Genomic DNA, 27,900 nt, shown 5'->3' with positions numbered 1-27,900 from the left:
ACAAACGCAAAGCGCCAAGGTCATCAATTTATTGAATTAGTCGCATCATCCAACTTGATCTAGCGACCAAGATCGAAGAAAGTTGACTCAAGTTCAATCATCGCTGTTTATTCCCACGAGTACTTCCGACACGGCCGAATAATTCTAATCAGTGAAGGAGAACATTACTTTTTCCTTCAACTCTGAAAATATACGCGTTTACGCGTTTCTTGATTTCTTCTCCAAGTGGTTGATTAGATTAACAATCAGATTACCCGACCAAATATCGTTATCATAACCAACTCTTTATCTATCAGTAACAGATTTCCTGTTTTCCTTCTAATCAGCAAGCCGTTGTTGAACTTGCCTCTTTGAAAGGCTATTGCAGCACAATGGCCAAGGCAAAGCCAGAGACCCCCAAAGATGCAAAGACGTATGTATATAGCATTGACTTATCTCACTAAGGTGATCCATCATCGTTGACTCTGGTCTTCCTGCAGGTCGAAACAATCTACATTAGCATCTTTCTTTGGTGCCCCCAAACCAGGTCCAAGACCAGCTTCTACGAACCCATCTTCTTCTCCAGCTCTCAATAATGGTATACGTAGACCTTCATCAGCAACTGCTGGTCCAGCCAGTTCACCTGTGGTACGAACAACCCAAGGAAAAGATTTGCTAGGAAAGTCAAGTCCTTTAGGAGGAAACAAGAAGAATAACTTTATAGAGAGTGAAGATGAACTCACCCCACCACCTGAATCTGGTCCTTCTTCAAGTGGTAAAAAAGCGGTGATTCCGGAAGAAGACGAGGATGTGCAGATGTTGGAGGATGAGAAAGAGGCGGTCGCAGCTGATGGATCTCCCATCAAAACAGTAAGTTGCCTTGGTTTGTAGGTCTAGATTATCATGATCAGCTCACACTTGCTGTTATAGGGGCGAAGAGTCAAAAGAAAAGTTATGTATGTAGAATCAGATTCAGATGGATCCGAAGAAGATGTAGTACCGAAAGGGAGATCCGGTAAGTCAGCTACTCAACGCACGCACAAATGCAACCACAGCTAACAGAATGATGATAGGTCGCAAACCTAGAAAGAGTCTGAAAGCAGATTCTGATGCAGAAGATTTCGTATTTGATGATGCTGACGATGCAGCCATGGGTGAGTAATGTTTGTCAATGCATCACTAGTGCAATGTTGATCAATTCAATTCAAATACAGCTGCTGCCGCTGAAGAGTACGAGGCTTCCATTGTTTCCCGGTCGCCCTCTGCATTTTCCGCTTCACCAGAACCTATCAAAAAGAAAGCCGCACCTAAAAGAGGGTTTGTCGCTCCAAAATCAGCACCTAAGAAAGATACTACATCATGGTACGATGGTAATTCTTCCGCTCGAGGATCATCTCCACCGCCTGAAGCATCTTCTTCACGTCCTGGCCCACGACCTTTACCAAGTACAACATATAACAGCGATTCTCAGGTAAATAACGCTGGTGCATCAGCACGTTCCAACGATTCCAACTCCTTGTTCCTTACAAAAGCTGAAAGATCGAAATTAGAAGCCAAAGAACAAAGAAGAGAAGCTGAACAATGTTTCGACTTTTTGGTTAATGTGAAAGATAAAGATGGTCATTCACCTGATCATCCTGATTACGATAAAAGAACAATTGCTATTCCTAAACAACGCTTTAACGATAAAAAAGGACCGAATTCTTTTACACCTTTCGAAAAGCAATTTTGGGAGATCAAACAGAACCATTACGATACGATACTCTTCTTCCAGAAAGGTAAATTTTACGAATTGTATGAGGATGATGCTTTAGTTGGACATCAGGAATTTGATTTGAAACTAACTGATAGAGTCAAAATGAAAATGGTAAGTACCTGTCTTCCCTTCTCCAAAAAAGTCTAATCCGATACCAGATGGCTGACTTTATGTTCAGGTCGGTGTACCAGAACAATCATTAGAGTATTGGATTCAAAAGTTCCTGGGAGCTGGTCACAAAGTGGGGGTCGTAGAACAGGCGGAAACGGCTATTGGGTGAGTGCTATTCGTTTCGCTACAGTCATAATCGCATAATTGATCATTTCTCTGCTCTTGTATCCAGGATGCAAATGCGAAATAAGAAAGATGCTTCTAGCGGCAACAAGGGTAAAGAGCCTGCGATTGTAAACCGAGAACTTCGTCAAGTGTTCACCAATGGGACGATAGTCGACGGAACTTATCTGAGTAGCGATGATGCAAATCATTGTGTGGTCATAAAGGTAAGCTGACGAAAAAAGTTTCTCCAGAAAAGATGTCTAGCTGATTTGATTCGGCGCAGGAATTTGTTTCTGAAATTGATGGTACCTCCGCTTTCGGGGTGTGTATATTAGATGCTTCGACTGGTCATTTCGACCTGAGTGCATTCGAAGATGATATCCTGCGTACCAGGCTAGAAACTATGTTCCGTCAGATAAGGCCAAAAGAGCTAGTACACTCTAAGGTATGTTGAAAATGCTATTAATCAAGCGATCTCAGCTAATTCTGCAGTAGGGTAATCTATCGGTGAATACGACTCGAATGTTAAGGAACATTCTACCTTCAGCCACACAATGGCAATCTTTCGAAGAAGGGAAAGAATTTTGTTCAGCCAATGAAGCTCTTGCACAACTTTCTGAATTCTTCGCTGTGGATGAAGATCAACTTTCAGCTGGGAAAGCACCATTACCAGATGCGATTCGACATTATCAGGATAACCGATTGGCTATGGAAGCTTTAGGAGGAATGTTGTTCTACCTCCGAAGTTTACAATTAGACAAGGATTTAGTCTCACAGAGTAATTTCGATATTTACGATCCCATGAAGGAAGGTCAGAATCTAATTTTGGACGGTCAAACCCTAGCTCATATGGAGGTAAGTCATTCGTGACGGCATTCTTACTTTACGTCCAAAGCTGACTTACTTTCCAGGTATTGGTGAATGATGATGGAGGTACCGAGGGAACTCTCTACGAGTTGCTACAAAGATGTATCACACCGTTCGGTGAGTAGATTCGTATCTAGATACCTGAATCCAGGATGAGCTAATCGAATGGTAATCATAGGCAAACGGCTTTTCCATTTATGGCTAACGATGCCTCTGCGGGATGCTGATGCCATAGATTCAAGGCAAGCCCTTCACCAGTCTACACTATGTGATTGCAAGCTAATATATCTTGCAGGCTGGATGCTGTGGACGACATCATGAACGATAATACTGCGTTCTCCCGTGAATTTACCAATTTATGTAAAGGCATACCTGATTTGGAAGTAAGTCACAGTTGTATCTTGCTCGATCACATGTCCCAAGCTGATGTCTTCTTAGCGTTTGATATCTCGTATACATGCCGGAAGCGAGAGGGAAAGCAAATTCCTTGACGTGATCGGAGTAAGTGTGTAACTCTATTTCGATATGTTGCAAAAGTGCTGATGAATATTGTCCAGAATTTCCAAAAATTGCAATCAGGTGTAGAAAAATTGCGCTCCTTGGCCGAAAACTTCAAATCACCCAGTGTAGGAGGCTTACTACGAACAATCCCTGATTTATCTAATCATCTAGAGCACATACAATCTATGTATGAGGAATACCGCGATGGTGAGTATCGATATCTTCCACAACACATTTCATCCCATTGACCGCAGAAACTTCTTAGGTAAAACCGTAGCGATTCTACCTCGACCTGGAGCTGATGAAGAATGTGATGCTGCCGATGCGGCAGTTCAAGACATTGACGGTCGTCTGAATGCCTATCTCAAAGAAGCTAAGAGGATTACCGGATTATCGTAAGTGATTTCTCAGAAGATCAATTCTGGCAAAAGATACTTACCATCAGTATCACCACTACAAGGCATGGCGAGATCAAGTATTGGCATAGTAGTTTAGGTTTGAAAGAGATCTATCACATTGAAGTCCCAGCAAGGACGAAAGTTCCCAGCAATTGGTCCAAACAAAGTAGCACCAAAGTAAGCATTACATTTACGCTCGACAAATAGCTACCTCGCTTGACCCAGTCGTGCTAATGCTGGGCTATCACGCCCTTAGGCTGTCGATAGATACTGTACACCACAGACGATACCTCTCATTAGAGAGATACAAGAAGCCAAAGAGACTGCAAATGCCACTAAGAAAGATTTCTACAAACGACTTTTAGGCGAATTTGATAAAGATAGGAAAGTGTGGTTGAAAGCTGTCAGGTACGTTGATAAGCTGTTCTCATGTCATCAACGGTGTAAGAACGTTCCTGACCTTGCGATAATTGTTTAGAGTTATCGCAGAACTAGATTGTCTGGTTTCTTTGGCGAAGGCTTCAGGTGACATGGATGAACCTAAATGCCGACCTGAATTCATCGAATCTTCTTTGGCATTTATCGATTTTGAGGAATTAAGACATCCTTCAATGTGTTTGAGATCGGACTTCATATCGAATAACGTACAATTAGGTTATACCCAAGCTAGACAAGTTTTGTTGACTGGTCCAAATATGGCTGGTAAATCAACTTTACTTAGAATGACAGCTGCTGGAGTAATAATGGCACAATTAGGATGCTATGTGCCAGCTTCAAAAGCTAAAATGAGTCCCGTGGATAGAATTCAAACCAGAATGGGTGCATATGATAGTGAGTTCCAACCTGGACAGTCCGTTTTTGGGTAGCGAAATAGAAAGCTAACGATGTACGAAACAACGTTAGATATGTTTGCCAGCGCGTCTACTTTCAAAGTAGAATTAGATGAATGTGCCAAAATCCTCAGAGATGCTGGTCCTAAATCGTTGGTCATCCTTGATGGTTAGCTTTTTCATGATACAATGATTTTTTCGATTAGCTAACACCTGGTTTTCTCAGAACTTGGTAGAGGTACTTCTACTTACGATGGTATGGCTATAGCTGGAGCTGTCTTACATCATCTAGCTACCCATACTTTACCATTGGGATTCTTTGCTGTAAGTGTATTTGAAGCATCATTTGGCTCATAACCTTTTCCAATGTCAATCTCAGTGGATAATCAGCAGCTGATCGCCTATTATCACTCTTCAGACGCACTACGGCTCTCTCACAGATGATTTCACTTATCATCCAAATATTCGAAAGATGCATATGCAGACTCATGTGGATGATGAACTCAAACAGGTTGTGTTCTTGTATAAATTGATTCCAGGTGTTGCAGAGAGTAGTCACGGTACCCGTAAGTCAATAATCCTGAACTACTTTTGATAAGTCTACCTCTCTAAGCTGACTTTATCCTTCGTTTTCCCAAAATCAGATGTGGCTCAAATGGCTGGAGTACCTATGGAAGTTGTTTTAAGAGCACAATCGGTATCAGATCAATTCTTTGCAGATTTCAATAAAAAGTTGAATGTTAAGAGGCAATCAAGTTTACCATTAATGGGTCAATCTGATTTCTCATTCTTAATGAAATTATTCAATGGGTTAAGTAATCATATAAAGAATGATAATCAAGGTAAATTTGCTGCTTCGATTGGAGATCAGATGGATGTCATTAGGGAATGTATAGGAAGATATGAGATGAGCTAGGTTTTCGAGGGATGGTGTCCAAAACATCTCAAACGGATGATTACATATGGCAAGGAAGAATATAGTTGTATATAACGAATAAATATATAATGAACGATCAATTCAATAAGTCCAATCATAGCCAATTTTGGCGTTCATGCATCGTCATGTACTTTGTTAAAAGTGTATTTTACATACATTGGAACAATGCCTTACAAACGGTACAACAGTATATTGAGAATCGGTATTTACGGAAAATGGTAGAAATATCATTGTTTATTCAGGATTACCAAAAGCAGGAGGATCTTTTCTTCTTGATTTGTTCCTTTTCCTCTTTTTATTAGGTATTTTCTGATGGTTTTTGCTCATTTTCATCCTCAATGGTTCATCTATTTGATTTTCTCCTAATTGATCACTTAATTGATTGAACGTCTTACTCCAATCAGTTTGATTTACCCATTCTTCTGACCAACCTGAACCACCACCTTGACCCATATGATATTTCAATTTTTTACCTACTCTATCATTTGATCTATTTAAAAAATTTGAACCTAATAAATCAATTTGATATTGTGGACATTTTGAAAGGAATTTTTCCAAATCGAATTCTTCTTCATTTCCCGCTTCTTCCGTCTCTTCCTCTTTCTGTGTAGTTGATTTAAATGACGTTGAGGGATTTCGTGGTGGTGAATAAGCAGGTATAAATAATCTAAATAAAGTACCATCTTTAGGTATAATTTTAATTTGATTCTTTGTCGAAATGACTAATCTAAAAGTTGAATAAGTTTCTTCGATAATTATACCTCCTATACCTATCAATGATTTATTCCTTGATGATACAACTTGGATTTTCACTCCTGTAAAATCTGATTTTGAAATTTTTGATAATAAAACTTCTGAATTTATTGTTATTGGTATACCCTCTTCTGATGATGGTAATTTATTAGGTAAAGGTGGTAATGAAAGTAATTGAAATAAATATTGTGTATGTAAGTGATTAAGTGGAATTAAAGATTCGTATCTAGAAAAAGAAAATATTACAAAACGGATTAGTATTCTGTATAATTAATTAGTGACCCGATGAAATATACTATATGCTAATCATGATGCGCATTGATGAGTTAGAGTTCAAATCACAACAACTCACGATATCTTCATACCTTTACTCATTATACCACCTAACCTTCTTTTAACTCTTCTCATACCGATTAAACCTAGTCCTTTCATTTCTGATTCTTTGCTTTGATGTTCATTTTTGACTTTTTCTTTTTCTGATGGATATCCTCTATTTCTCTTTTTACCTCTTACTAAAGGTGATATATCATTTGAACTTCCAGCTGAGATCGAGATGGAAGTAGGATCAGAAGTTTGTAATGTTTTACCTGATAATCTAGCTGAATAAGTTATCGGATCTAATGATAATAATGTAGGTAAATTTGGTATATTGCTTGTTGATCCAGAAGATGTAGAAGGAATCAAAGGTATGATGGGTTTCTAACAAAGACATTACATTCCAATGTCAATTCTTCTTTCTCACAAGAGTTCACGCCAAAATGACATACCTTGACTTGTGTAGAGAGATTTCGATAAGCATCTATAGGTTGAACTGAACTTGTTCCTGATCCCGAAGGTATAGGAGAAGCCATTCGACTTGACGAGGCAGATGGAGAAGCTGAAGATACAGCTGGCATCTCTGAATACTTTCCTATTTCGTAGTAATGTCCATATGCTAACTCTGTGATCGTATTGTTGTGTTGTTGATGATGAATGGTATGATGGCTTTGAAGATTGTATGGAGTGTAATGCTTGAACCGGTTCGAAAGATCCCAAAATTACGCTTTTAACTTTGTACCTTTGATTTTTTTGAGTGTCCGTGCGGGGCCGCAAATCAACGATATATAGGTTTAATAGAACACGCGGTAAGTAGTGGTAGTATAAATGTATAAATCTCATCATCATGTCTTTGTTGTAAGATCCTCATATTGCAACTAACAAGCTGTAGGACGGCTTTCTATCTAATAGCAGCCAAGACTAGTGTTGCCAGGCTGACCATGAAGCAATGAGTATCGTCGACTGTACGACTATATAACGACACACGACCTTTTTACATAAAATTCGAGATCCTCATCAAATTCACGCGTAACCTTTCACTCTTTTACCCACTTTCAATATTTCATCATTATCGACCATGTCGAGACCCAATATATCAAACCCTATACCAGTCCCTGGCCCTTCATCATATGACAATGGGAATGTTAGACCGAATATGGGGTTAGATCCCAGTCCGATAGGTAGAGAAGTTGCGGGTTCAAGTGTTAATCCTGGTGTCGGAAGTTCAAGTCAACCTCCCAGAAGATCAAGTGGATCTAGTAGATCAGCTGTGAGTATTGATCTTACCAGACAAAACTCATATATGTAGTCAGGCTACTATTAATATCGTTATAAGCTGATATCACGTATAGGGCCAATACACATCAGCTTTAGATTCCTCAATAACTAGATTGTTGGTAACCACCAAACAGCTATTGCAAGGCCTTGAGCAATGGTCACAATCCCTCATTTCGGAAACTGATGTAAGTAATAATATTGATTAAAATAATTATCCAGTCTAGCCTAGTGGACTAAAATAACCTATTATGCATTTCAGGTCAGTGATATTTATGTCAGGTTAGGAAATGGGTTTGAATTGTGTATTCAAGCTTTTCACAAAGCAGGGATAACTACGCAGTGAGTTACAATATTTGAGCAAAAACCGCTTTCCAAGCATACTGAGCTGTCAAGCTACATGTGGCTTACTTCATTGTCTATTATAGTGAATTGGACGGTATACCACAAGATCTTAGAGCTTGTTTAGAACAATGTCTATCTTATGATCAAAATCACGAAACTTTAGAAGTTTATTTACCCGAGATTCGTCAAATCATTTATAATCTATTACATGGGCTCAAGCAGAAGCAAGCAGCATTCAAGCGATTATTACAAGATCGTCAGAGAGATACCTCACCTATACCTGTGGCTGTACCTACAGCTACAGCTCCAGCTCCAGCTTCAGGCCCTGGGACAGGACATCAACAGCGTAAACTGTCAAAAGGAGATGCTATTCCCCCACCCGAAATTGATCCCAGATTATCGAACCGATCAGGTGGATCACAACCTTCAACCAGTCCAGCATCTCAACATTCTCAATTACCTAGTACTAAAGTACCTTCATCATCAGCTTTAGCTGAAAGAAGTAATAACAGAACTGGATTACCTAGTAGACCGGCTCCTCCAGATGCTTTTCGTCCTCCACGTATGAGAGCACCTGAACAAACTCATCAACCTAGAAGATCAACTTCACCAACAAATCTCCCACAACAATCACAACCACCACCCCAGCATCCACCTCAACCTCAATCGTCAGAACCAATAAGGCATCAATTAACCGATAATCCTGTACCATCCCCACCACCTACGATACAAGTCCATAATCTACCGCCAAGTAAACCACCGCCAAGACCAGATAGGTTCAGTAGGGATAGTTATGGCTCACAAAGGCCTACATCAAGGTTTTCAGCTGATTCAGATATCACAAATGGTTCTCCTATTCGATCTCCACCAAATAGAAGTCCAGCCAAACAGCAGGAACCACTTCCTTCAATCGAAGATGAAGAGCCTTCTGATATTCCACCTGCAGCTATACCTCCTTCTTTACCTATTCTCAATTTACCCGCAGCTCTTGACTTACCGCCCGACGCGCCCTCAGCTTCCAGCAATCCACCTCGACATCAATCTGGTCAATCGATAGATGGTTTGCCGGATGTTCCACCAGAAACAAGAGCTACATTAGCTGCTTTGCAAAGATCCGATGCATTGGAAAGAAGAGCTTCAAAACGGTTCTCAAGTTACACTTTCAATAAAATGTTACCTGGATCACCAGGAAAGAAAACTGGTATTAGTAGTCCACAAAGACCTACAAGAAGAGCAGACAGACCACCACCCATGCCTGCTTTACCAGAAAGTCTGACCAACGCAGGATTAGGACCAGCCATTTCATTTGAGCCTGATCAATCGACATCGTCAAATGCTATAAACCACTTACAAGCTAATGGAGACATTTCTTCTTCGTTGCCGTCAAGATCAGCAAGACCGATTACACCTACCAGTGATGTATCTTCAGATGATCAATCGGATAGATCGGTAAGAGTAGTTAAAACTCCTGATCCAGATGATATAGGTCAACATGCTACACCGAGACCACGTTCATCAGTTTCAGCGCCAAGTAGTGTTTCAGTATTTCTACAAATTGGAAGACAAGTGAAAAAAGCTACTTTAGGCTTACCTGTTAGTATGTCGAATTTGAGATTACTGTTCATGGAAAGATTCGAATATGATCCTGGAATGGAAGATTTCCCGGATGTTTATATCAGGGATAATAGAACAGGTGTACAGTTCGAATTGGAAGATATGGAAGATTTGAAGGATGGTTGTATACTGAATTTGAATATTGAGCGTAAGTTTATGATCGAGATAGGTCCGTAGGGAAGGATCCTGATATCGATAATTTACATAATAGCCCTTGATCAGGTCAAACAGCACTTTGACACTACCTTTGCTACCTTGATGCAAGAGATAAAGGAGATGAAGACCGCTATTGATACTACTCGTCGACATTCCATGACCCCTTCACCTTCATTACTCACTGTATCTCCTTCTACCCAAATGTCCCGCCCACCTACAATAGTCCGCAAAAATTCTTCAGACACCAACGCACCTTCACCTTCCTCCGTTACGGTCACAAATGCTCCATTACCTGGATCTCCATCGCCCCGAATAGGACCCACAAACCTTTCACCTGAAAAAGAAGCTGAATTACAAAAACAACAGGATGAATTACAATCTCTTCGAAGGGATTTAGCTGTTATGAGACAATTGCATGTCGATTTCTTGAATGAAACGAAAGAGTCGTTCGGTAAATTAAGAACACAAAATTCAGCTATGAGAGATGTAGTTAAAACTAAGATGGGTGGAAATAGAGCATTGTTAGACAATTCAAAATCAAAATTAGAATCACAATGTCAAGATACAATACAATCAGTTGAAGACGTGTCAGATTTGATTGAAAAAGCAAGAGAAGATGCATCAAAAAGATATGTTACACCATCAAAACAACAGATGATAACTATAAACAATGACCTAGAAAAAGCTAAAAGTTTGATTGAAAAGTTGACTTCAGATGTACAATTAGCTGATCCAATGTGGAGAGCAACATGGCAAATTGAATTACATAGAGTAATGGAAGAACAAAAATTATTATCTTATCAAATCAAATTATGTACAGATTTGAAAAAAGATTTAGAAGATGTTACATTAATTTTTGGTAACGTGAAAGATTTTGTTAAACAAAGAACTACTATAGGTTCTAATGGAATTGGAAGAGTATCTTCAGGAAAACAATTTACTAAACCACCTGGATCACCAGTTGAAGATGAAGGAGGAGGTGGTGGAATAAGTAATTTATTAATGGAAATTAGAACAAAAGAAGGTGATCCAAATTCAAGATTAAAAGCAATTGAATTACAACAAAAACAAAGAGAAAAAGAAAAATTAAGTCAAATCGATGAATTTCAACAAGATTTAATATTTGGTTCTAAAAAATTGAAAAAAACTGGTGGTACAGAAGAAGCTGAACGTATTAGACAAAGGAAAAATGATCAAACTTTGAGAAAAATGATGAATAGTGGTGGAGGGGAAACGACTATACTTAGTCCACAGAATACTGGTCAAGGAGGAGGAGGAGGAGTATCCGTTAGAGCTATGAGTCCTCAATTGACAGGAAGTCATCAAATCCAAAGAGCTATATCACCACAATTAACTGGACAAAGAGAAAGAGCTATTTCACCTCAATCAACTGGTTCCGCTATTTTAACACCTCAACGTACAGGGACAGGAACGACCGATACCAATAAATTAACTCCTCAACTTACTGGTGGTAGTATACACCAAATCCTAAGTCCTAATCTAACTGGTGGAAGTAATAATAACGGTGAAACTAGAAGAGGTAGTACAAGTACAGGAAATAGTATTGAAATTGTTAGAGAAGGATAATTCCCTTTATTCGTTTCAATGTGAACTGGGTCAAGTATCACTTATTGTGTTAGATAGGTAACACACGCATCCTGATAATGTAAGGCATATTCGTTATAAATTAATCACTCATACTTCATTGCCATTTCCATTTTTAATTCGCAATCTTATATAATAGGGGTACTTGTGCCTGTCTTAATAACGACGAAATAAAATGCATACATGTATATGTACATGACATACAAACATAAACAAAGTATGAAAAAGATGAAAGCATATATAATTGAATGGGCGAAAGAAAGTGTTTAAATTAAATAAAAGAAAGTGATGGTTCGAAATGTAAGAGATCATTCATTGTGATTTCTCAGATTGGTAAATTAGAATTGTATGAGTAGATTCGGATTTGACAAGTGCAAAATGACGAATACTGATTTTGTGTGTTTGCATTCTACATGAGTTAATTGTCCATTTCTCTTCTTCTCCTCTTCTTTGTTTTCCTTCCTGATCTTCATTTGCTTTTTATATATATATATGTATATATACATAAAATCAAGCTTGAATGTTCTTACAACTTAGCTTGATAGAAGTCGAGATTGTGTTGAGACAGCAGCTATCGTTGGTGGATTTGTATTTAGAATTTTATGCTTTATTCGCTAATTCAACCCTGAGTTTCAACAGCCGCTAAAGCTTTTTCAACTTCTCTCATTGCTTTTTCTGCACTAACACTTTCTCTTCTTGCGCCATTTTGATGATTATTATGACTATTACGTCTTCCAATTGAACCATTACCATTACCATTAACATTATTTGTTGTTGAGAATGAATTTGAATGAGATGAAGATTTAGTTTTTAAACCTTGAGTCGCAGAAGGATCTAAAATTACTATATTTGGTTCACCATCAGATTCTGAAGTTGATCTTGAAGCAGATAAAGAAGTTTCATTATGTGTAGGTAATTTTGTACCACCACCAAGACCAAAATTTAAAACTCCACCGCCACTTATAAATGGATTATTTTGATTTCCTGACAGACCACCAAATGATCCACTTGTCCTTTGATTCCATGATGATGAAGCTGATCCTGATCTTTGATGAAATCCTCCATTTGTTGTTGAGCCACCGCCAATTCTTTGAGGTGCAGTTGATCCTCTAATATGTCCATTATTTGCATTCGCAAATCCATTCGATAATGATAATGATGCTGAAGCGTTCCCATTAAGGCCATTGAGAGTATTTGAAATAGATTGACCTGGGTTGATTGAAATTGAACCTGATTTATTTAAAGGATTTGTGACTGACATAGCTCTAGAATGAACTTGAGGTTGAGCAGGATCATTATTAACTGGAAATGGAAATGTTGAAATTGATGATCCATTCATTGTTGATCCAGTTGATCTATGTCCTAATGATCTTGCTGCTAAAGATTGGATTATTTGTGCCGCATCAGGTCGGTCATATGGTTTAATCAATCCTGAAAATTGTGGTGGTGGGTTAAGTAGTAAAGAAAGGTAGGCTCGTTTGGCTATTAGCGAACGAAAAAACAGATAAATATGGGTTAGTAACGATGTGATGATTGATTAGTGTGAGGAGCTCTTGTGGTAGTAGCTGTAGTCAACTTACCAATCGACGCATCCGCAAAGACTACTAAAGCATTTACATCGTCTAACCATTTAATTCGAAATCCACCTTTTTCAGTTTCCCAATCCTTGAACATATTTTGGAGATCACGAGTTTTAAGGCTATTAAAGAGATGATATGAATATTGTAAGTTCTTGTTTCCTACTTATTTGGCAAGTATGTGTTTATGGAGAGAGAGGGAAAGCAATGAGAAGATATAAGACGTAGATTAATTTTAGGGGAAATCTTGATTTTAAGACTGAATGATATTTGAACGAAAAGAAACCACTCACTCAGCTGAGAAATTAGCTAGATGTAATATTCTGGTTACAGCTGCTGAAAGTTGGACTGTAGATGAAGAGGAAGAAGAAGGAGCGGCAAGTAAAGTACCGTTAGGAAGTGAGATGGACATTTTTGTTATGAGTTTATGGGTTTCAAAGTTTTATTTGTAAAAGATATTTTATTTTTCACCAGAACTGGAAGTTTGTAGCGCAGCTTGTGATTCGGTATATGTTCTTAAAGATGCTTCTGATTTTCAGGTGGAATGACTTGACTGGATACAGTAGGTCAAAGGAAGTATGTGATGAAAGCCACAGTATTTGTTAGTGATGCTTGATGACGTGAAAGAAGGTGGTTTTGCTACAATTTGTAATGTAAGGTGATGGCGTTTCAAACGGCCGTATGTATATGCTAATTGTATGCTATTTTGACTGTTATAACAGGAAACAAATTGTGAATGATGATAATAAATGAAAGGTATATGATTGTATGCTATGCGATATGATGTATGATTGAAAAGGTAAAGAAAGATAGGTGGCCAAGAGACAAGATAGATCAACTCCAACGACAAAGACAAAGACAATGAGGACTACCAGTATTGCGATTCAATCATTTTCCAGTTAAGCTCTCTACTTACAGTTAGCCGGTGAACCGTGCGTGAGAGTAGTGTAGTGCGTGTCATAACGAGAGACCGAGGCTACGCGTCAAAATAGAATGCAGTCTAGTATTAGTACAATTTGCCACATTCGGACTACGCCGCAAAGAAAAAGGATAATTGCCACCTTGAGTAGTTACCACGTTCCTGTACACCATAGGTAAATGTAAATGGCTGAGTCAGATAAAGTGTATGAGGTGGTGGATCATTCTGATCTCAGGGTACTCTAATAAGGTATGGTTCTTAAATCGTCTATTCCCCCTCTAACTGTCAACTTACTCCCTTACTATAAGCGTCATACAAATCCGGGGTATATATAAAGAGACGATCACACCATAACAATCTCATTTCATTCTTCCTTCCTTATCTCTATAATCTGATCAGTATCAATCACAGTGATTATACATCAACACAAACAACTTGTGAGTACTAGCTGAGTCCAATCCTACTGTCTTACCTTCCACCATTGGAGGCTTGATGCTTTGAGCCCGCAAGATGCTTGGCATTAGAAGGGCAGAAGATCAAGATAAGGAAGGACACGTTGGTTATTGCCACCCACCTTTATTCAACTTGTATTACTTCATGCTAGACACATCGCGCTCCTGCTCTCCTTTATCTCTGTCGATTGTCTGTTCTACCACATTCCAGGCCGTTTTGTAACCTCTTGACGATCGTACTCTTTACCGTAAACGCGGAATAGACAAATATATAGAAGCGATTGCTGACATTATAATTCTTCTTTTTCTTATCTACTTTCCTCTTGGTTCTCAATTTCTTTATCATTACATCGACTAAACAGACCTATCTAACTCAAACCATATAAACCCTCGTCAATATGCAAATTTTCGTAAGTTATGCTGTTCAATACTTGCTTTTATGCGTGTTCACAAGCTGACACGTCCCTTTTATAGGTCAAAACCCTTACTGGAAAGACAATTACCCTTGAGGTCGAGTCATCCGATACCATCGACAATGTCAAATCCAAGATTCAAGACAAAGAAGGTATTCCTCCTGATCAACAAAGATTGATCTTTGCTGGTAAACAATTAGAAGACGGTAGAACCCTCTCAGATTACAGTGAGTCCGGTTTACAGTCACCTGCTTCACGATTTGGCGCTAATCTTGTTTCCACCTTCTTTAGACATCCAAAAGGAATCAACCCTCCATTTGGTCTTGAGACTTAGAGGTGGTATGCAAATCTTCGTTAAAACTCTCACTGGAAAGACCATCACTCTTGAAGTGGAATCCTCAGATACCATCGACAACGTTAAATCCAAGATTCAAGACAAGGAAGGTATCCCTCCCGATCAACAACGATTGATTTTCGCTGGTAAACAACTTGAGGATGGCAGAACTCTCTCTGATTACAGTAAGTCAGCTTTAGTGACCATGTACCAATCAACGAATTTAGCTAACACGCGACTACAGATATTCAGAAAGAATCTACCTTACACTTGGTATTGAGACTCAGAGGTGGTATGCAAATTTTCGTCAAGACCCTCACTGGTAAAACAATTACATTGGAAGTCGAATCGTCCGATACTATCGACAATGTAAAAAGTAAAATCCAAGACAAAGAAGGTATTCCACCTGACCAACAACGTCTCATTTTCGCTGGTAAGCAACTTGAAGATGGCCGAACTCTTTCCGACTACAATATCCAAAAAGAATCCACTCTCCATTTGGTATTACGATTAAGAGGTGGTATGCAAATTTTCGTCAAGACTTTGACCGGTAAAACCATCACTCTTGAAGTAGAATCATCTGACACTATCGATAACGTTAAATCAAAAATCCAAGACAAGTACGTTATTGGGTCTCTTGAGGTTTTTGCATTTATCAATATACTGACCTCGATTTTGCAGAGAGGGTATTCCACCTGATCAACAACGACTTATCTTTGCCGGTAAACAGCTCGAAGATGGACGAACCTTGTCAGATTACAACATTCAAAAAGAATCTACCCTTCATTTGGTACTCAGATTGAGAGGTGGTATGCAAATCTTTGTAAAAACGTAAGTCAGTCAGTTTCCCGTGATAAGGTTACAAGCTGATAGTGTGTTCTATAGTCTCACCGGTAAAACCATTACTCTTGAAGTGGAATCATCAGATACAATCGATAATGTCAAATCTAAAATTCAAGATAAAGAAGGTATCCCACCTGATCAACAAAGATTAATCTTTGCAGGAAAACAACTTGAAGATGGTAGAACTTTGAGTGATTATAACATTCAAAAAGAATCAACTTTACATTTGGTTCTTCGTCTCCGTGGTGGACAATAGATATTCATCATATCTCAGCCCCACAATGTTGTAATTACCTCTTACCCCTGTTGTTCTATTTGTTTGTAAAGGAGAAATCCTAAATTCGTGATATCAATATAAGCTTTTGTAGACCAAATGAATAAAAAGAATGTTCCGTTATACAGTTACTGTGCTTTTATCGTTGGCATTCTCTCAATTACTAGAGTGATATCATTCACTTTATTCTGTCAGCGAAGCTTCTGTTGTAATCTCACAACCTCAGGCCGCATGCACGTAGGGAATGAGTCTAGGTTCTGTTTGTCCGAATGCCCATGTATTAATTATTGCTTTATTATTGACAGCGTGATCGGCAGATTCCGATAAGAAAATCTCCACTGTAACGCGTCATACATCTTGCACTGCGAGGTGTCGGCCGATCAGTAAAGACAATATCCAAAGGGAAATGATTTTGAGTGTCTGTTTTATCTGGCTTTTCATTGATTTTAGCTATAACTTACTACTTATATCAGATAACAAATAGAGTCAAAAAGGAATTCTATCATTTGTTAGACGATTCTCGGTGCAATCACGTTAAGCGATGTTTTCAAGATATTCATTTGGTTCTTCGTCAAATTATCCTTCTCTTTTAGCCTTTAATACCTTGATCGGACAACATGCTGGACCATCTACATTACGATCATTGCAATCATTTCCAACGACGAGAGCGTTCTCAAGTACGACAAAGAGATTGGCTAGAACTCATGGTAATTTAAGTCACTATGATGCATTGAAATTATCCAAAAATTCAACTAAGCAGCAAATAAAAGCTAAATTTTATGAGGTAAGTCATTATTGACTAGATTAATTGTAACGAGTAATAGTACTTCTCATGGAAATTGACGTATATTGGAAGATTACATTGACTAATTTGATATTCATTACTAATGCAGTTATCCAAACAATATCATCCAGATGCAAAAGGTGGAGATACAGCCAAATTTCATGAAATTAATGATGCTTATGCAGTTCTAGGAGATGACACTAAACGGTAAGTTCTGGTATTTCCTCCTGATTATCGTGTATTCGTATGATCTGTGAAAACTGATATTATACTTTTTCTAGACGTCAATATGATTTATCTTTATCACCAGCCTCACAATCAACACATCATACAAGACACGGCCAAGGACATGGATATGGATATGGATCACATGGACATTCATCATTTTCACCTAGAGATCCATATTTACATAGAGCAGCACAAGGTCCACATAGAGCATGGAATAATAATTCTTCAACTTCAACTAATTCTAATCATCCTAGAACAGAAAATTATAATCCATTTGGTAGAAAAACACCACCAAATTTTCAATATGAATATGAATATAATTTTAATTATAATCCAAATTCTCGTACGACAAATAATACATCTTCATCAGCTACTGCAAAAAGAAAAAAACAACAAGAAGATGAAGAAGCTTTAGCTAATAGCGGTGGTGGAATTTGGAAATTTTTAGTTACAGTTTCGTTAATTTTTGTGGTTATTAGTTTAGGTGGTGGTTTGACTGCTAATTCGTCTACTCGATATCACTGGACTTTACTTGAAAGTGTAGATGCAGATCTGACAAAGGACAAATTGGGTTTAAATGATAAGCAAAGTGCCCAAAAGAAGGATAAGAAGAGGAAGAGGGCCGATAGTAAAGATATAAATACAGATATATTAGACAAGTTAAAATAGTGGAAGCACTTAAATCAGATTTGGTATTGAACATTCAGGAATATCACTGGCCAGCATCGAACCTTAGTACAAGATCCAATGTAACTTTAATCGCTAAAGAGGTCTCGGTTCACCGAAATAAGATGACAGTAACCAGGACTACATCAGCTTGTACTGCAGATTGAACGGCAAAAGATAGAAATTACAACCACACGAATGGAAGCAGTAACGGGATCAGTATTCTTAGGTATCATACAGGCTGTCATGCTCATTATCTTAGTGATCTGAGGACGCCGTAATGGCATGACGATTTGCCCCATCATGCATACATGAGAATCTGGACAAACAGAGTCAAAGATGGATAAAAACCTGCGTGTATGCTTTTCTTGATCAAAAGGTGCTTCTCACTGCACGTAGTATTGTATTCAGATGTATGGTCTAACTGATACACTTTCAATTATCGCATAACGCCTCTTTGTATAGTACTGGTTTCATCTATTAGATCGATTTACATTCTCTATTCAACCACTTAATTGCTCTTTCATCTCCTACCTCCTTCAACAATGGTCCGATCTTATCCAAAACTTCCGTATGATAATCATTCAACCATTCTTTCTCGTTGGGTAAGAGTAACCCTACTTCGATTAAAGAAGTTTGGATTGGACACTAAATATAAATTGGATAATATGATTATTATTAACTCATTGTCCGAAGGAGTCGGTTGGCTCTGAGCTAAAACAAACGCACCATAGTTATCCTTTCCATCCCTAGCCAACCTTTTCCACCAAAATTGTTTCTCGTTTCAGCTCTAACGATAATGTCTACTCCTTCAATCCTTATACCGAATTTCCCATCTGCGTAATACCCAGGTTCATTCGAAATTACCATCCCCTCTACCAAAGCAACTTCGTTGTACGCAGGTCTTTGTCCTACACCCTGTGGGCCTTCATGAACGTTTAAGAAAGAACCCAGACCATGTGATGTTGAGTGACTGTCGAGGATTATCGTTGAATACTTCGGACCTCTCTGAAAATATGAGGATTCATGATACTCACCGATAATCTAATCCATCGGACCACAATGCTTTTCTAGCCAATATATCTCTATAACATGTGTCAGCGCAGTACAGAAAAGTGTGGTTTACAAACATACAATATATATCCTACATCCGGAAAGGCAATAGAATCAGCTAATTCAACAAACCTAACAAACATGCAAGCTTACCAGTTGTTCCTTGTGGGAAAACCGCTGTATCTAATGCTATTTACATCTATCAGCTGCTGTCTCTTTCATTAGTTTCTCGTTCACACTGCACTAACCTATATGACCTTGAAGCTGGATTGAGGGTTCAAGTTAGCGTTTGCCATGCTGTGTGCCTTTGTTAGGACCTACTACTCTGGTAAACGCCCTTTTCTCTTCTTCTGTAGGTGTTCCGAAATGCTGCATTACTGTTAGTTGCATGACTGATCAACGTGGTGTCTTAAGCTTACAAGTGTCCTCGTGACGTCCGTTGTCCCTGATCAAAGGTCAGCTAGAGTAGGTTTTGCCTCAAGGAGACAGCGTACCATCAAGATATTGTGCTGTTCCACGTTGTTAGCCAATTGATACTTCAGAAGATGGCAGCACGAAACTTACCTCCTGAATCACATAGATACATCTTATCTTTGTCTATTATAGCTGATCCCTCTTTCGGTGCGGAATAGTGGATGATTGCTGTGAAGACAGTCAAACCAGGTCAATGATCAAATTCACAAAAGACACAAAGATACGCTATAAATTTACCTGCATTAGCACCTGTAGAAGATATGGTGTCAAAGGATAATCCCATGAACCACTTGTTTTCTCTGTTTCACCATGAAATGGCATCAGCAGGCATTTACTATCTAATGAGCTCAATCTCTCTACTGACTTTCTGTAATTTTCTAACACTGTAGCTGCGTCATATTCTGACCACTGTTCGCCTTTGTGCAATACTTCCTCCAGCCATGCGAAGTATCTTGCCAAAGCTACTCCATCCCTTATATGCGATTGACGGAATCCCTCAATTTCAGTCTGCCCCCAAACAATCAGTATTGACGTTTTTTATACATTCCAGAATTTCCTTAGTAGCTCGACTTTAATAGAGATCAACTCACAGCATTTTTTTTAGCTTTAAATTCCTCTATGATTGATCTTCTAACTTCCACATTATCCTATTACAATTTTGGTGAGCATTTCAAAAAACCTTCTTAAGCCGAGCGATTCATTGTTGACTCACCTCCCCTACAGCCTTGGCGATTGCCCAACTAGTTTTATTCCCAATCAAAACTTTATCAGTTTTGACTATTTTTTCCTCGTTCAAATTTTCTGATCCTTCTTTTTCAGTCTTAGCTCTTTTAGCAGGTTGCTCATCGTTCATTTCTATATCTGTATTATTATTTTCTATTTCCGATTTAGGTTGAGATCTCTCAATAGTTAATCTTTTCTGCCAACTACCCAACGAATTCCATATTTGATCATAGTTCAGTAAAGCTACTCCATTTTTATGTAAATATTGTCTAACAGCGTCGTTGAGTGAATTAGGTGAAGCGAATAATGTACAATCGTCTCTTGTTAAGATGGCATAAGCGAAAAATACCTAGATTTTCCATCAGCTCACAGAACTAGTGATATTTGGAATGACAGAAAATGCTCACTGGATTATAAGGTATATCTGAGCCTCTTAAGTTGAATAACCAAGCAATTTCATCTAAACTACCAACTATTATACCTGGACTACCAATCTTTCTCAATTTATCCCTTATTCTACTAATTTTGGATTCAACAGTTTCACCTGTATATTGATCTGCTAATTGAAAAATCTCATTTGATGGTCGAGCTGGTTTTTCTTTGTTTTCTGACCATATGATATCAATCAGATTTTCACTGACAGGGACCAGCGAAGAATTTGTTGGTGAAGCTGATAAAGAAGTGGACAAGGTAGTTGATTCTGATTGGGGAATAGTGGTGGGATCAATACCTATTCTTGATGATGGTGGTAAATCCTACAAGCATTATCTTGTCAGATTATCGTATTTCAGAAGCATATAAGAAAGATCTTTCATTTGCTGAGGGGAAAATTTAGACGGATAATCATTAGGTTCTAACCATATATTCCACTTACAGATTTAAGCCAAGCTCCCCAGGTTGGTATTTCAGGTAAACCCGACTTCATCAGATTCCAGCTATAACGCAAAAGAAGGTTAATCAGCTTCATTCAATCACCATATAGCATAAGCTTGGTACTCTGACTTACCCTTCTCCTAGCTGCTTTTCCGCTTGTAACCAATATCTGCCGTCAGTCCAACATTTGGCCTCATCTTTCGTTATTACTGCACATCCAGCTGAGCCGGTAAAAGAGGTTATGAAGGCTCTTCTTGCATCACAAGGTGCTAGATACTCAGAAGCATCTCCAATTCCGACGAGGTATTCAGCCCGGGATTCGAATACACTTCAACGGTCTTCTAATTAACCATACTCACGAGCGTCTTCAGATGGTACAACACTAAATAAGGCATGAAATCAGCCATCCCTTCATTACTATCAGATATATGGGAGTATGGGAGTGTACGAGCAAGGGAGCTAGGATCACCAGGAGATGTAGAAGATTCGAGCGTACTAAGCATCTATATTCCGGTCTTTCATCAGCTCTCTCAATTTCGTCAATTTCGTTATTGAGCTCGAAGACATTGTGTTGAAGTTCCGTTTCCTCAGAATCGAAGCAATTGTAGCTGTTCTTGATTGAATATAGCAGTGTCCCTGAGTAGATAGCAGCCTTATAATCTGAAGCATCAGATATCGAGATCGTCATGCATAATGAGAGAGACAAGTATATCATCGACATGAGCCTCAACGTTGAACATGAGGATGAGCATGTGGTCATATTTGTTTGTCCGCTGCATCGGCATGCACCCGACCGGTTATCCCATATTTCCCATATTTCCGGTGGAAACAGCCTTTATGAGAAAAGAAACATTCATGGCACCATAATAATGCATTTTAGACAGAGATGTAAGTTGCAACAGCGCTATCAGCCAACTTGACTCAGTCTTGGCACATACACGGTAAGTGGATTATTAAGAAGCTGTCCAGTTGTAGTCTATTCATCAGATAGCAGCAGATTATGGGGTTTGCAGGAAAACTTGGATGATAAGAAAGCTTTGTATGATTGGTCAATCAAAACTTCCGTAACTCGCTCATGACAAGCCAAAAAAGTGGTTTCCATCAAGATGGTAAAACGATATACAGAATGGAGAAAAACTCATGATGTAAAGGGTTCTATAATGGTAATAGGTAAAAACAATGATTCATTCTTTCAGTAATTCTATATCAAACTTTTGGTCTTTTCCATCTCTCTGACCCTAATATCCCTGTGATAAACTATTACTACAATGATACTTCTACTTCTTTAGATTTATTTGATTCTTCTTGATCTTTTTTCAATTCACCTTCTTCTTCATCTTTCTTATTATCAATGTCCATTTTTGTTTCCTTCGATATCTCGAGTTCTTCCTCTTCCTTGGGCTCCGCTAATGATTTTGGCTCAGCTTCGGCTGCAACCTCAGCTTGCGTTCTACGCTCAGGTTCAGGTTCACCCATTTCAACGTCTCCATCAACGGATTTGGCTTTGTCTTGCTTGCTTTCTTGAGATTTGGATGGTGAGCCAATTGAAGGTAAAGGTGGTGTAGCTGGTCTTGAACCATCTTTTTGATTTACCGTTTCTTTTTCGGTAACAATCTCCTTTTCCTGCTCCTTCTCTTTATCTTTATCAACTTCTTTCTCCTTCTCCTCATTTTGTTGAGTCTCACCATCAACAGCCGGTGCAGGCTGCGGGGCTGGTGGTTCAATTGTCGGAGATTTTCTACTACTAGGTGTGAAATCGATTTCTTTTAGCTTGTTGACCTCTTCCTTTCCCGGTTCCTTCTTAGCTTCTTCAATCTTTTCATCAGCTTTCTTTGAATCTATCTCGGATTTTTCTTCGGCTGGGGTAGATCTAGGTAGAGGTGAGCCGATAGAGGGTGTGTTCAGTACTTCGATTACTGTTCGTCTAGCTGCAGGTGGAGGGGGAGGGGAAGTCGATTTTTCACCTTTGGGTTTCTTGGAGATGTTAACAGGTGAAGAAGGTGAAGGTGGATCGATTCGCTTAGATCCAGCTACCGATGGTGCGATTGATCCTGTCTGAGACATCGGCGATCCATTTCGCACATTGCTGTCTTTACTTGTCGGAGGTCGATCACCGTGTAATGTCATCAAAGCATCGGCTGCCCCTTCATCGTAATCTACGATTTGTTAGGTCAGCATGGAAACGATCAGAGGTAATTTCAGACTCACCTTCATCGACTGTTCTGGATGGTACAGGTTTTTGAGGCGTTTGATGAGGTGTACTTCTCATTGATGCAGCAGGACTACTAGCATTTGTAGGTTTAGGAGAAACACCGCGAACATCTTCATCCAAATTAGCTCTGAGTCCACCTTTGGTTTTATCCTTTTTAGCACTATCCCCACTAGCTCTTTTACTGGGTGGTTTCTCATCTTTTGCTCTTTTAGCGTTACCAATCTTCTCATCAGCGTTTCTTCGTTTAGATCCGGCTTTACTACCTGTAGATGGTGCTGGACTTGGTACTCTGATGTCTTCTGCTGCGCGTAAGTCTCGGGTGACAGAACCATGTCGCATAGAACCGTTAGCTTCTCTTTCTTCAAATCTTCTTCCTTCGTCACGTCGTCGAGCTTCTTCTGCTTCTCGTTGTGGATCGTATCGAGGATCAGGCCCAGATGGATATGAACCTCTATGTTCGTAAGGATATCCAGATGGGAATGATGGTTCTCCTCCTCGGGGGTAGTCGTTACCCCGGAACTCAGGAGGGATCCTTGGGGAAGGTTGTCGTCTAGGATCAATGTTTGAGTGAGGTACTCGATCTTGCATTCTTGGTGAAGGTCCTCGGACGTCCATTGGACCGTTAGGAGGAAGACGTGATCTTTCTCTAGCTCTTTCCCATTCTTCCCGCTCTCTATCACGTGAGTAGTTTGGTGGATAGGCTGAATGGTTTGGTGGACCATTTCCGAAAGGATCCCGTCGACGAGGAGATGGTGGAGCTTCCATTTGTCGTCCAGCCGGATCAAATCGCCCTCCACCGTTGTATTGAGGACCATCACGAGAAGTCTCTCCACCTCGTCCTCTGGGGCCATCTGGTCGTTCTGTTTCGATAGGCGCCAATGGAGCATGTCTTGACATAGAGCCTCGACTTTCGTCAACGAGTGCAAGAGGAGGTGGTACTGGTCCGCCACGGAATGGACCGGGCGATTGAGGTCGACCAAATTCACTACCAGGAGGAGGTGGCGGTAAATCTCTGCCGGCAGCAGGCCCGTCAGCTGGTGGTGGTAGTTGACCAGGATGACCGTGAGGCGATTGACCAGGAGAAGTACCCGGGGGATGTTGACCAGCAGGTGTAGCGGAATATTGAGAAGGATGAACATCAACAGGGCCGGGAGCAGGAGGAAGAGGAGCGTTGCCATGGGTTTGAAGTATACTTAATCTTTGCTTGATAGTAGAATTCGTTGGATCAAGCTCAGCAGCTCGCGAGTATGCATCGATAGCATCAGTGATTTGATTGTTGCAGGATTCGTAGAGACTACCTAAGTTGTACCAAACTTCGCTGATGTAAGGGTTGAGTCGAATAGCTCTAGAATAAGCATCAAGAGCGTCTCGGTACTGGTTGATTTGGTAGTACAGTACACCGATAGAACACCAGAAAGTAGGATTTCGACCATCTCGGTAAACAGCTTGCTGATAAGCTTCATATGCTTTGTTGTACCTTTGACCAGCCATAAATGCTCGACCAAGGAGATACCAACTTTGAGCATCGGTGCCATCTGAGAGAACGTAGAATGTCAGCATGATCCGCCGGATGCAAGTTTGTGTGACCTACCAGTTTCGAGACTTTTGGTGAGGAAAGCGACAGCCTTATCTTGGTCAGCGAATGGCGCACCCGGTTGGTGATGAAGCCAACCAAGTTGTTGTAATACTTTAGCGTGATCAGGTTGATGACTCAAAACTCGCATATAGGCATCTCTAGCAGCTTCGTAATCGCGGTCTTGCTCATAGACGTGACCGAGCTGGAACCAGATATCCCAGGAGGTGAGCGGTCGAGGAGGATTGTTGAGAATGTATCGGAAGCACTCTAAAGATGCTTGGAATTTACGTTGATGCTTATATATAATACCTAATCTAAAATATATTTCGTTTGCTTTTTCGAAATCTACAGGATTGTTAGCCAAGTTATTGTAGCCCTATCCAAAACAAAGACTCACTAGGATCCATCTTGAGTACACTCGAGAATGCTTCTTCAGCATGTTCGAAAGATCCATATCGGTCATATAAAATACCTATGCCGTACCATAATTTAGGTTCCTGAGATGCCAAGACTGTAAGTATTGAACTGCTTTACTTAAACGGCAAGCATGTTACTCACTTTAGGATTGGGAAGATGGTATAATGCCTGCTGATAAGCAGTATATGCTTTTGGTAGATCATCTTTCATTAGTAAGCAATGACCTATAAGACAGACATTTATAAGCTTTCATCCGATACACTTGACGGGTTCCTTGATGACTTACCCATCGATCCCCAGACTTCTCCATTTTCCTGGTTAATATTCAGTATTCGTTGGAAGTATTCAATAGCTTTATCGAAATTATCTCTACTTCTAGCAATTGAAGCAACAGCATTCAGACCTAAGACTGATGAAGGATTATGTCGCAAAGCATTCTCAAAAGCTGTCAAAGCTCGATCTGGGTTGTTCATTCCTTCTGCGACAGCACCTATTTTTACAATCAACATTAGTCAGGAATCATACGCGACAAATGATAGCTCGATTACTAACCGATCAGCATCCAAGTATTCTCATTTGCATTGGCCAGTTGAGCTAATAAATTATCCATTTTCTCCTTAGCAGCTCGAGCAGCAGAACTGATAGGAGCACCGGGAGGTCCGGAAGCATGGGCATGTCCGTTGACAATAGCGGAGACGGGAGGTGGTCCGATAGGTTCTGGGGGACCGCCCATAGTCATAGGAGGGGGATGAGGAGGTCCACCAACAACTACCGGTACCGGAGGTGGGGGAGGTCCATTCGATACATGTCTGGAAGGGTGGTGATGATGGTGCGAGCCAGTTTGCGGATAAGGAGAGTGAGAGGAAGATGGTGGATATCCTGATGGCGGACCGTGAGAGGGATAAGCGTGAGAGGAATGTGAATGGTGATGGTGATGGGAAGGATGTGACATCCTTGCGTCAGGCATATTCGATCGAGCTATTGGGCGATTGACAAGTGAACGCATAGCGAGTGATATGGTTAGCAAATGTTACTGAATTGGTTGTAAATGTAAAATGAATAATCGGAAGAAACAATAGGTAGGTGATTATCTGTAATAAGTGAGAGCCTAATAAAGGTGGTTTCGTAAAAGCGCGATCCGACTCGAAAGTATACAACATGATAGGCTTCCAGCTTCTCAAGACATAACATCCCTTGTTTCGATAATTCCTCGGCATCTTCGCGAAGGTCCTATTGCTATGCAATTTGGTTCTTCTCCGGTACAACAATACCATATAAGGGAAAGGAAGAAAGCTTATGACGGAATCGCGAAACCTTCAGGCGGTGATGTATGAATGCGAAATCGATAAAGGAGGAAGGAAATTGGGAAGGCATGCTGACATGATTTTGAATGTGAAAAGCTTGCGACACACAAAGGACAGGATCTACTCACATGTTTGATAAATTTCCTATGTCCTATATCTATACTTTATTTGTCCAACCTATCTTATCCTTAATGAGGTGGATAACGTGAGAGCCAATTAGCGAATACGAAAGAGAGAAATAAGATGAAAAAGATTTTTTTTTGATAATCCGTTGTCAAAGCGTTGTAATGTGACTTGTGGATTAAGAGTGATGATGGATAAAATTCTGCTTTGATGGAAAGTAGAGTCAAGCGTGATCTTTTCCCTGTTTCCTTTATTGTCCAATATATTAGACGCTTTGGTAGATCAAAATGATGATTTAAAATCCTTTCCAGATGATCTTGATGATAACGCTGAAAGGCTGATGGCTGATATTTGATGGTGAGCTATGATTTCTGATCTAAAGGAAGGCACCAAAAAAAGGCTAATTATTCTCCTTAAAAGGTATTAGATTTTTAGCACTTGTTTGTGCTTTCAATGTTGATCAATTTTTGCTGTTTGACGGGCGCAGACGTCACTCTGTTGGATTAGCGTATGAAATCGAAACAAAGGTCAAAGCGTTTACATCAATTTTATGTTGTTGTTGTCCGTCGGACTAAGCGTGTTTTTTCGGCCATGATGATTGGGTTTCAGCGATCGAGCGATGGTCGTAGTGATTGATGGGGAGTTTGATTGATGTTAATTAATTAGTTACCATCAAGCGGAAAGGTCGGGTAACCAGGTTGTGGTGGTGGGGAAGTTGAACGATTCGTCAGAGCGCCAAGGTCCAATTGAAACGGGCAATTGAAGAGGCGGTGTTGATAGCCAGACAGAAATGCAGGTAGGGATGAAGCAAAGTACACAGATATTAGCTATGGATGCCAAAAGCGATGGACGTTTCAAGTTGGATTGACAGGATATCTGACAAGCAGCGACCCAGCGAAACAGTATTGAAGATTATCACTCACGGAGTACAAATTGCACGTAGGTTGTATGATCTTTCGAGCTGCGCTTCTTCAAGATGAGGGGTCTGAGATGTTTTTGCGTAGCTGAGTTTCAGGCAAAGGTATTACAATCGCAACGAAGCCAAAAG

General features: G+C 39.7%; 8 protein-coding genes across 8 annotated transcripts; 4 read left to right on the top strand and 4 right to left on the bottom strand.

Annotated features, from left to right (window-relative positions):
- Nucleotides 1-371: 371 nt before the first annotated feature.
- On the top strand, nucleotides 372-5,523 carry L201_000429 (uncharacterized protein; the record flags this gene model as incomplete). The annotated part of the gene is made up of 22 exons (XM_066216231.1): nucleotides 372-412; nucleotides 480-849; nucleotides 910-994; nucleotides 1,053-1,133; nucleotides 1,194-1,846; nucleotides 1,914-2,011; nucleotides 2,079-2,235; nucleotides 2,295-2,456; nucleotides 2,507-2,866; nucleotides 2,923-2,995; nucleotides 3,057-3,120; nucleotides 3,174-3,261; nucleotides 3,317-3,379; nucleotides 3,436-3,586; nucleotides 3,645-3,774; nucleotides 3,840-3,954; nucleotides 4,034-4,185; nucleotides 4,256-4,608; nucleotides 4,681-4,776; nucleotides 4,834-4,931; nucleotides 5,026-5,173; nucleotides 5,252-5,523. 22 exons carry the CDS (start codon nucleotides 372-374, stop codon nucleotides 5,521-5,523), a joined length of 3,810 nt encoding a protein of 1,269 aa, XP_066072328.1.
- Nucleotides 5,524-5,778: 255 nt separating this feature from the next.
- L201_000428 (uncharacterized protein) lies at nucleotides 5,779-7,193 on the bottom strand (the record flags this gene model as incomplete). Its single annotated transcript, XM_066216230.1, has 3 exons — nucleotides 5,779-6,523; nucleotides 6,650-6,996; nucleotides 7,065-7,193. The coding sequence occupies 3 exons, from the start codon at nucleotides 7,191-7,193 to the stop codon at nucleotides 5,779-5,781; spliced, it is 1,221 nt and encodes a 406-aa protein (XP_066072327.1).
- A 497-nt stretch (nucleotides 7,194-7,690) lies between these two features.
- On the top strand, nucleotides 7,691-11,589 carry L201_000427 (uncharacterized protein; the record flags this gene model as incomplete). Its single annotated transcript, XM_066216229.1, has 6 exons — nucleotides 7,691-7,882; nucleotides 7,965-8,075; nucleotides 8,150-8,229; nucleotides 8,316-9,994; nucleotides 10,058-11,263; nucleotides 11,318-11,589. The coding sequence occupies 6 exons, from the start codon at nucleotides 7,691-7,693 to the stop codon at nucleotides 11,587-11,589; spliced, it is 3,540 nt and encodes a 1,179-aa protein (XP_066072326.1).
- Nucleotides 11,590-12,226: 637 nt separating this feature from the next.
- On the bottom strand, nucleotides 12,227-13,596 carry L201_000426 (uncharacterized protein; the record flags this gene model as incomplete). The annotated part of the gene is made up of 3 exons (XM_066216228.1): nucleotides 12,227-13,089; nucleotides 13,188-13,306; nucleotides 13,478-13,596. 3 exons carry the CDS (start codon nucleotides 13,594-13,596, stop codon nucleotides 12,227-12,229), a joined length of 1,101 nt encoding a protein of 366 aa, XP_066072325.1.
- A 1,357-nt stretch (nucleotides 13,597-14,953) lies between these two features.
- Nucleotides 14,954-16,401, top strand: L201_000425 (polyubiquitin; the record flags this gene model as incomplete). The annotated part of the gene is made up of 6 exons (XM_066216227.1): nucleotides 14,954-14,965; nucleotides 15,030-15,195; nucleotides 15,260-15,487; nucleotides 15,547-15,922; nucleotides 15,984-16,133; nucleotides 16,188-16,401. The coding sequence occupies 6 exons, from the start codon at nucleotides 14,954-14,956 to the stop codon at nucleotides 16,399-16,401; spliced, it is 1,146 nt and encodes a 381-aa protein (XP_066072324.1).
- A 559-nt stretch (nucleotides 16,402-16,960) lies between these two features.
- On the top strand, nucleotides 16,961-18,100 carry L201_000424 (uncharacterized protein; the record flags this gene model as incomplete). The annotated part of the gene is made up of 3 exons (XM_066216226.1): nucleotides 16,961-17,203; nucleotides 17,313-17,410; nucleotides 17,485-18,100. 3 exons carry the CDS (start codon nucleotides 16,961-16,963, stop codon nucleotides 18,098-18,100), a joined length of 957 nt encoding a protein of 318 aa, XP_066072323.1.
- A 477-nt stretch (nucleotides 18,101-18,577) lies between these two features.
- Nucleotides 18,578-21,787, bottom strand: L201_000423 (uncharacterized protein; the record flags this gene model as incomplete). The annotated part of the gene is made up of 19 exons (XM_066216225.1): nucleotides 18,578-18,745; nucleotides 18,827-19,070; nucleotides 19,135-19,182; nucleotides 19,232-19,241; nucleotides 19,304-19,339; nucleotides 19,399-19,414; nucleotides 19,472-19,519; nucleotides 19,570-19,595; nucleotides 19,645-19,659; nucleotides 19,715-19,792; nucleotides 19,862-19,923; nucleotides 19,989-20,131; nucleotides 20,215-20,271; nucleotides 20,337-20,696; nucleotides 20,755-21,102; nucleotides 21,222-21,282; nucleotides 21,354-21,507; nucleotides 21,580-21,602; nucleotides 21,717-21,787. The coding sequence occupies 19 exons, from the start codon at nucleotides 21,785-21,787 to the stop codon at nucleotides 18,578-18,580; spliced, it is 1,968 nt and encodes a 655-aa protein (XP_066072322.1).
- A 696-nt stretch (nucleotides 21,788-22,483) lies between these two features.
- On the bottom strand, nucleotides 22,484-26,392 carry L201_000422 (uncharacterized protein; the record flags this gene model as incomplete). The annotated part of the gene is made up of 7 exons (XM_066216224.1): nucleotides 22,484-23,376; nucleotides 23,429-24,967; nucleotides 25,024-25,353; nucleotides 25,406-25,505; nucleotides 25,567-25,649; nucleotides 25,712-25,915; nucleotides 25,978-26,392. 7 exons carry the CDS (start codon nucleotides 26,390-26,392, stop codon nucleotides 22,484-22,486), a joined length of 3,564 nt encoding a protein of 1,187 aa, XP_066072321.1.
- Nucleotides 26,393-27,900: the final 1,508 nt, after the last annotated feature.

Source organism: Kwoniella dendrophila, chromosome 1 (assembly GCF_036810415.1).
Source record: "Kwoniella dendrophila CBS 6074 chromosome 1, complete sequence".
Classification (NCBI taxonomy): domain Eukaryota; kingdom Fungi; phylum Basidiomycota; class Tremellomycetes; order Tremellales; family Cryptococcaceae; genus Kwoniella; species Kwoniella dendrophila.
Note: the sequence above shows the minus strand (reverse complement) of the source record. Positions and strands in the feature narration are given on the sequence as shown.